Below are 9498 nucleotides of genomic sequence, written 5' to 3' on the forward strand. Positions count from 1 at the left end.
TCTAATGATATTAAGGCTAAATTGATGGATGTTCCTCTTGACAATAAACATCTTTTTTGTTCTGCAGCTGCTGAGCTTTTCAAGTCTCTGCAGGAGAAAGGCAAGGCCTTACAGGAATTGAAACATATTTTTGTTTCCCTTGTTCCCAAAATTCAGAGGAATTATCCTTCTAAGCCTACCATTGTATGTGGACAGTCTTGCCCTCCTCCCAAGGGTAAAAAGGTTCTAGGATGGCTCCTTCTGCTAAGTCTACTTAGACTCCTACTACTCAGAATCCTCCATTTCCAGACAAACCAGATTCTGTTGGACTACCTTCTTCTGTCCCTCCTAAGTCAGGTTCCTTTATCTCTTCATCTTTCCCTGTCTCTTCACAATTGGTTAAGGATCACTCAGGATTCTTGGGTTATCTCCATCATTTATCAGGAATATTCCATGGTGTGGAAATCCTTTCCTCCATTTTTGGGCATTCAACAACCTGCTCAGGAACAGCTGCCCTTTTTTCCAGATGTACTTCAGAGCCTTTTGTCTCAAGGTACCTTCTAAACAGTCTCTGCTTCTCAAAGGGGGAAGGGGTTTTATTCCAAAATGTTTCTGGTTCCCAGGAAAGAAGACACATAGAGACCCAGTATGGATCTTTCTCAGTTCAACACCTTTCTAAAAGTTCATTGCTTTTTAATGATGTCCCTTCAAACCCGATTCCTCTTCTTCTACCCCATGCTCTTCTAGTCTCTCTGGACCTCAATAATTCCTATCTCCACATTCCTGTTCATCCCTGTTTCAGGAAATGTTTGTGTTGCACTGTTTCTCCCTTGCATTTTCAGTTCTCTGCTTTGCCCTTTGGCCTCTCTACTGCCCCAAGGGTCTTTGCCAATGCCTCGCTCCTGTGATTGCCTTTTACAGGATGAGGGAGATACACATTTTTCCTTACCTGAAAGACCTGTTTATTCAGGCTTCCTCTCTAGAGACCCTGTTTCAGCAACTTCACTGTGCTATTTTCCTCTTGCAGCCTAGGGTTTACAGTAAATTTCCAAAAATCCTTCCTGACCTCTTCTCAGGATTGTGTTTTTCTCGGGTACAGGCTTCAGACCACTGTTATGCTGGCATCCCTGCCACCTCCCAAGGCTTTGACTCTGACTGCCTTTTTTCAAACCCTTCTTCCTCAAGTCTTTGTTATAACCATGGAATTTCTAAGGGCTCAGGGGTACATGACTTCCACCATTTCTATACTCCATATGAGAAAGCTACAGTGGTTCCTAAAGTCTGTATGGCTTCAACATTCTCATCCTTTGGACTTTCTAGTTCCTCTTCTTCCATGCCTCAAGCTAGAGCTTCAGTGGTGGATTCATCAACTGTCTGTCAACCCAGGGCTTCCTCTTCAGCCCCCAGGCCCCTCTCAGGAACTCTTTTTGGATGCTTCAGACTTAGGGTGGCAGTTTTTTTCAGCCCTCTAAAGGTTCAGGGCCTTTAGTCCCTTCATCAGAGGGTGGACCATATCTATTTCAAAGAGTTGAGAGCTCTTTTCCTTGCTCTTCAGAATTTTCATACACTTTTTGTTCCAGGGCCTCTAAAAATCAGACAATACCTCTGTAATGTACCACATCACTGTGGTATTGTCTTTACAGACAATACTACAGTGATGTGGTATATCAACAAGCAAGGGTAGACACAGTTCTACCTCTTGTGCAGATTAACTCTTCAGGTCTGGGATCTGGCTGTCCAGTATCAGGTGACTCTTCAGGTTGTTTATATTACTTCAGAACAGAACCTTCTGGCAGACTCTGAGCAGGTCAGTAACACAGACTCATGAATGAATGCTTCACAGAGATGTGTTTCTGGACATCACCCAAGAGTGAGGTACTCCACAGGTAGATCTTGTTGCCTCCCCTTTGAACAGACAACTTCCTCTCCTTTGCACAAGAGTCTCATGCCCTCTGGCTTGGAAGGTCGATGCCCTCTCTTTTTCTTGAAAGGAGATGTTTCTTTATTCCTTCCTTCCCCTTCGTCTCATATCAAGGGTCCTGTTCAAGACAGAACAGGACTCTCCCGAAATCTGTTGGTGACTCCCTTTTGGCACAGACACCATCGTTTGCCTCTTCTTCTGCTCCTAGTCAAGGGCATTCAACACAAGTTGCCTCACAGGGTGGGCCTACTCACACAAGACAAGAGAGTCTCTCATCCATCTTCACTTGTCCACTCTTCACTTGACACTGTGGGTGACAGGGCTTTGATCCCTTCTGGGCAATTTTTGTTCTGAGGACGTGCTTTGGATTCTGCAGTTGGCCAGAAAACCCACTACCAGTAAATCTTATTTATCCAGATGGAAAAGATTTTCTGTTTAGTGTCTTGCTTGTAACCTGGATCCACTTTCTGTGGAAGTTCCTTTGGTTGTCTCACTTATTTGTGTGAATTGCTCCATGCTGGGTTGGCATACTCTTCAGTTAAAGCCCACCTCTCAGCTATTTCTGCTTGTCTGCCTTGGCTTCTATATTTGAAGTCAAACAATTTCTTAAAAGTATCCTACATATTATGCCTCCCAGAAAGCCTATCCCTCCTTCCTGGGACCTTAATTATGTTCTTGAAAAATTGACTCAGGCTCCTTTTGAGCTTGCAGCTTCAGCTTCTTTACAACACTGTACTTGAAGAGGGTTCTTCTTTTGGCCCTTATTTCAGCTATACAGGTGTCTGAGCTTCAAGCCCTTATGGCTGTCCCCCTTTTTTTAGTTTTTCATAAAGACAGGGTGTCTCTTTGTACGAATCCTTTCTTTATGCCCAAGGTGGTTAATGAGTTGTCTGTTAATCAGTCTATTCATTTGCCCACTTTTTTCCCTTCTTCGCAGTCTGCTAGTGAGAAAGTTCTTCACACCTTAGATTTGCAGAGACAGCTCAGATATTTAGATAAACCTTTCAGCCTAGGTCTCTAGGTGTGGCTGTTTCTAAGCAAGCTGTTTTTTCTTGGATCTCTAAGGCCATTTCCTTTTGTTACTCTTTTTATGGGAATCCCTTTCTACTTCTGTTAAGGCTCATTCTACCAGGGTTGTGGCTTCCTCTGGTGCTTTTTTTTTCAAAGGACTGGATCCCTATTCCATACTTGAGGCAGCTACTTGGACTTCTGTGTACTTTTACTAAACATTATAAGCTGGATGTGGTTTCCAGGGCTAGAGCCAGATTTACCAGGGCTATCCTGCATGGCTTTCTTGAGGGCTCTGCTAGGTCTTTCTCCTCCCAATTTTCTTCTTGAGCTTTTGTACTCCCCCTTGGGTAAGGAATACCACAACAGTGATATGAAAGGACGTAGTACAGTTGTGTCAAATCTTACCATAACAATAGATGTCCTTCCCTTCACTTTTGCAGCATTCACTCCCACCCTCCTCCCCCTCTTCTTTACTTCTTTTTTCTTTTCTCCTTCTGGATGCACATGTTCCTCCTTTGCTCCTTGGACTGTTGTTCCTCCTGGAGTTTTTCAAGTCTGAAGTAGGTACAGCCGTACATCACTTTTATGCCCTACACCATGAGCAGGGAGCATATGTGTGATGTGTGAAGTACTAGTAATCCTAAGGCTTTGGTATACTGGCTGGATGTCAGGCTACCCTTGGCAGAGAATCCCCTGAGTAAGGAATGCTGCAACAGTAATGGGTAATACATCTACTGTTATGGTAAGATTTTACACAAACATACTTTCTTTTGGCTCTGGATTGTGGTGAGAGAGGCAGGATGCTGGTTTGAGAGAGAAAAAGAATCTTTTTGACTGCTTTCTAAACAGGTAAGAGTGCATACGTAAGATCCACTGGTCCAGCACCATTATTTAAATTTGTTCCAGTCGGAAAGACTTAAGGTGTACAGCAGTAGGGTTAAGCCACTGTACCAACCAGTGTATTTTTACCTTCTTAGTCAAGTAGAGTTGGGAGATGGACATATGGAAGAGTCCGGCAGAGTACCATGCACATGTCTAGTTTCTTGCTGGATGAAAGGGAGTATGAGATGCTCCAGGGATTATAACAGACTGTATTAGTGTGCATGGTGGAATGCAGCACAAAGGCTTCTTTCAGGCTGCTCTATTGTAATTAGATACTGATTCATAAAGTAGTCTTGAATTTTGACTATTTGATTGGCTAAAAGGAATTCTTTTTTTGGTTATGACTTACAATTGCTATTGCAAAAAGATCCATTTAGCTGAGCTAAAAACACCAAGTGAAAGTCCCACTATTAAAAGTTCACAGAAATAACTATTAAAATCCTTACAGTATTTCCCCTTCTGGCTTTCATTGTGACTACCTTTTTTCTCCTTATATTCCGTTCATTGGTTTACAAAAAAAAAAGAAAAGCAACTTGGAATAAAAAGACACAGCACATGTTTTCAGTGTTATATCTTCAGTGGTACAAAGAAAATGCCATCACTGTATTGTGCATATGTAAACGCATACCTGGATGGACACTGGGCAACTATCTCCTCCTCTTAGTATAAGAAGATGCCTTCAACAGCTACTAGTATACAACAAACTCACTTAAAAATGTAAGAAATATTTTCTTTTATTTAAAACAAGTCCGGTGTATAAGAGTGATAATCATTGCTGACTAGTAGTAAAACAGGATTTACCCCATTACTGGTATGATTTACCCATTAGTGCTATACCATGCCATTTGAGGGTAAGTGGAGCTTCACTGAAAGATGGACAGAGGTTATTTCTGTATTCTGTTCCAAACTGCTAAATATGTTTTCACGTTGATTGTAATTAACAGTTGAAAGTGACATACTTCGCTGCTTCAGAACTCTCTAATATGGTATCGCTGTTGGTTGCTCCACTACACATTGCAAACTATAGTGACTGGAGCAAAAGGGATTAAAAATAAAGGTTTACTATAATTTCTTTGAACTAACATTCTGCGAGTGTTCAGATTTCCGAAAAATAATATCGGAAATCAGAACAACGAACTAAGAAAAATGTAGAAGGAAGTATTTTCGGTAAAGTCAACATCTCAGAAATGTATACTTTACTGAAAATATTACACTTCCAGTCAACAATAACACAATGTTTTTGCAGGGGGACACCCCATATGTGGGTAGCAGTGCCCCCCACACCCCTTGCTACTTAGATATACAAACTCTGGGATCACACTATAGTGAGGGAAAGGGTACATTTCCCGATCCCCAATATAGTGCAATCTGCATAAAAATGTAGAAAGTCACAACAGCGAATGCTGTATTGCATTCACTGTTGTAAATTTCTACATTTTGGCATTCATTCTTCCGATTCTACCAAATCGGTAGATTCGTACTAATGTGAATCGCACAAAGTGCAATCAGGAAAACGATAGTAAACCAAAATAAGATATTCTTCCACTGTGGGATTTAATTTATGGCATCTTCTCAAGATTTGTGCTTGAGGGTAACATTCCCTGAATCATCAGTGTAGAAGAATGACTTTACTTACAGTCAGTCAATTACTAGGTTACATATTTTACATTGTAGAACATGACAATGGCCTAAAACAATGCATGCCGGTGGAGGACTGGATGTGCCAGTAAGCAGCTTACAGTACAAATGACAAATGTCTGCCTAGCTTTTTTATTGGTGATTTCCATACCTACTGGAATGTAGAGTCGACTAAACATGGGGCAATCCCCCAGTTTGTGCAGGTAACCCCCAATGCACAAAAGCACTAATCATTACTCATTTCCTAGTGCTGCATAGTTTCTTGCCTCTGGCACATCTTGGTATCATCTTGGTTGTATGTTCTCTAACTAATGCAAATTAAAAAATTCCTAACCTGATACTATCGGCTTTTAAATGTGAGCACTGCCTTCCTCCATTTACAGTAAACAAAGATGATACTCTCACTGGATTTAAGCTGAATGAAGAAAAACAATCCAATAATAATGTGAATATTTTTATTACTGATTGCAATTTTACATTTCTGTTGTCAGCTAAACATTTATCTTAGCAAATGCCATATTTTTTGTTTAAATTTCATACTTTAAATATTTAATTATGACAGGAAAAAGTTCAGTTTTATGCCAGGAAAAAAAAAGAAAGAGTATTCCTTCACTTGTATACCTTCTTAATATTCAACTTCATCTCATTTAGTTCTGCAGTTTGCGTTCATGTTTGAAACCGTTAAAAAATAATCAAATAATCGTCTCAGTTTACAGAAAATAGGTAAACTAAGGGAAAATGTGTGCCTCCTTATTACCAGTGTGGGGGGGGGGGGGCTCCAGCACTGGGATGACTTCATTCCAGTGGGAAAAATGTAGACAACAGTTTCAGTAAACTATCCTACAGTCAGTAAGAGCAAATGGAAATTATTTTACACCTAAATGTTGGTAGAGCTTATGAATACAGCGCCAAATGTAAAGGAATTTTAAATAAACATTTACAATTTTGTATGCCATTAAAGTATCTTTTGCAAGATAAAATATGAAATAATTTGAGTTTAATTAATATTGCTGTTGGCAGTTTTTTGCATTCATCTGGAAAACAATTCCCTTAAAACATATTATATAAAACAGAACATTTACTTCTGGATTTTATATATATATCGTTCCACAATATAATATACATACCTAAATGAAAATATAACAATTTCCTCACATTTGCATTCATAGATGTGTTTTAGTCTAAACTTAGTTCAATATAGGTTAAAAAAATGCATATCACCTTCAAAGTATAAATAGTTTATATCACCATTGCTCACCTGTAATGCAAACACTTTAGCAAAACTTGTTACTACTGCAATAGAATATTCTGTTAACACTTAACAAATATGTCTAAGCAGATAACATTTAGTGATATAGTCACATGAAATGATATATTATGCATTATGGAAACTGGCTAGTATACGTTAGGCATCAGGGAATTTTAAACTATGAAAATAAAGCTGAAGTCCATCAACAGGGTACACAATAGGGACAGTCTGCATTTTTGGAAATGCGTTACTGGCTAGCTCCCACTTAGCTGTGTTGACTAACTCAATAGCGAGACTTTTCAGAATAATTTGAGCCAATTCTTTGCCAATACAGCTTCTAACACCTCCTCCAAATGGTATGTAGTTAAACCTTCCAACTTTTTCTTCAGCTCTTTCTGGACCAAACCGATCTGGATCAAATACTTCAGGATTTTGAAAAGCAGCAGCAGTTTCATGTGTATCTCGTATGCTGTACATGACACTCCAGTCTTTTGGAATCTGATACCCCTGTGGAAAACAATATATTTATATTATAGAGTTTTGGTGCAGACAGGTCAGTTCCATCTTTTTTAGGCAAAGTAAATGAATTTATATCATGCATTTAACATCATTTAGCATTTTAAGGACTTTATAGTTTGGCTTGTCTTGCAGTAGACTATTTACCTGAATTATTTAATAACATTGTTACATAGGTAAATCATGGAACTGCTATGTTTACAAACTGGCTATCCTACATGTAGTTAACAACTATTTGGTTGACTATTCTCTTCCTGATCCTGTTTCCTCTTTTCATAAAGCTGCCGCTGCCATTCTCAAACTGTGTTTTATATTAAACTAATTGACTGCAAGGTCATAGTTTGTACAGCTACTGCTTTTCCCCTTGCAGGATTTTTCTTTATTCATTATGATTGTGCCACCATGGAATTAGTATGTTTCCATAAGGGGTTGAGGCCTTTACATGATAGGTACAGGGGGCTTGCTCCCTCTGCAAAAAAAAAAAAAAAAAAAAGACATTAGATAGGTATATTTTGTTCATGGAGTATGGAGTCTTTGTATTGGCAAGTTGGCATTTGGATGGTTTGGAGATGACGTCTTGTAACAGAACTTTGCAAATTTATTGACATTCCAACATACTAACCTTCCATTTCCTTATCACAGTTTATTTGCTCTGTCCTTCCACATGTTGTAATACTCTGTGATTATTTACTTTAACTTAGCAGTACCTGGCATATATAAATAATCATCAATGGGGGTAATGTCAAACCTATAAAATTAACTATATTACAATGCTAGCACACAGTACCAGGCATATATAAATAATCTTCAATGTGGGTAATGTTAAACCTATAAAATTAACTATATTATAACGCTAGCACACAGTACCAGGCATATATAACTAATCTTCAATGGGGGTAATGTCAAACTTATAAAATTAACTATATTATAACGCTTCTGTGTGGTGACATGCGTGAATGGGCATTCCTTCGTTGAAGGTTGTGCGTTAGGCCCGGCAAGCCAGCACGTAAAACTCTACTGCCAATCATTAGCGGACCGGAGTTCCGCTGTGGTGACTTCTAACTGGGAAAAGCCAAAAGACACAAACAAATAACACTAGCACACAGTATCAGGCATATATAACTAATCTTCAATGAGGTAATGTCACACCTATAAAATTAACTATATTATAACGCTTCTGTGTGGTGACATGCGTGAATGGGCATTCCTTCGTTGAAGGTTGTGCGTTAGGCCCAGCAAGCCAGCACGTAAAACTCTACTGCCAATCATTAGCGGACTGGAGTTCCGCTGTGGCGACTTCTAACTGGGAAAAGCCAAAAGACACAAACAAATAACACTAGCACACAGTATCAGGCATATATAACTAATCTTCAATGAGGTAATGTCACACCTATAAAATTAACTATATTATAATGCTAGCACACAGTGCCAGGCATATATAACTAATCTTCAATGGGGGTAATGTCAGACTCACAAAATTAACCATGTTATAACACTAGCACAAAAAGTGTATGTAATTGTTAAGATATGTGAGTCTCTTTTCTTTACATAAACAATTTAATCAAGAAATATTACACTTCTGTCTGATATTAATGTGTATATATTAATAAGGTATACATCAGTTGAGGAAATTATGGTGAGATACAATCAGATAAATTATATTACATTATATTACATTACATAACTCTAGTGCCAGAAAAAAGACAAGGTGTATATCTACAGTGCCCTATTTATATAGTCAATATCTTTCAGCTGTCCCATGCCTTTTCCCTAGCCTACTAGCAATCCCAGACCTTCTTGAAGGGCTTTGTGGTCTCCTAGCCCACTAGTAGCAGAGGTAAACTGCTCAATTCATCCACTACTCTTTCCATAGACAAGTGCTTACTAATGTCAGACATGAATTTTGTTTCTTAATTTGGTATAAATACATCCTCTCGCTCTGTTAGCCTTATCTGAAACACAGCTCCTACAAGCTCTCAATAATAACAGGATTTATAGTCAACAAGTTATAGAAATTCAAGGACTCTAAAGTTCTGCTGGGCCTGAAATGGCAGCTCACTTCTTGCCATAGTACTGACTATCTTCTTCCACACGAGTATTAGGGAGGGGTGTTACCTGCCCCATGGTAAGATGGCCACATCACACCAGTCTACAAAGGAGTAACTTCTCTTGAAGTTAACAATTACATACCCATCAGTATCTTAAACAAAGCTGCAAAAATATTCAAAAAACTAATTCATGCACAACTGACTACCTTTAAAAATGAATAGAATTTTCTAAAACTATCACAGTGTGGTTTCCT

General features: G+C 38.9%; 1 protein-coding gene across 1 annotated transcript in view; it reads right to left on the minus strand.

Annotated features, from left to right (window-relative positions):
* Positions 1-5869: 5869 nt before the first annotated feature.
* LOC122789325 (cytochrome P450 26C1) overlaps positions 5870-9498 on the minus strand; it is a 225712-nt gene continuing 222083 nt past the window's right edge. Inside the window, exon 7 of the mRNA XM_044056687.1 lies at positions 5870-7187. Within this exon, the coding sequence (XP_043912622.1) occupies positions 6837-7187 (351 nt within the window). The 3' untranslated portion in view covers positions 5870-6836. The remainder of the gene's footprint in view (positions 7188-9498) is intronic.

The sequence above is a fragment of the Protopterus annectens genome, chromosome 14.part0 (assembly GCF_019279795.1).
Source record: "Protopterus annectens isolate FY-2018-M chromosome 14.part0, PAN1.0, whole genome shotgun sequence".
NCBI classification, from domain to species: Eukaryota; Metazoa; Chordata; order Ceratodontiformes; family Protopteridae; genus Protopterus; species Protopterus annectens.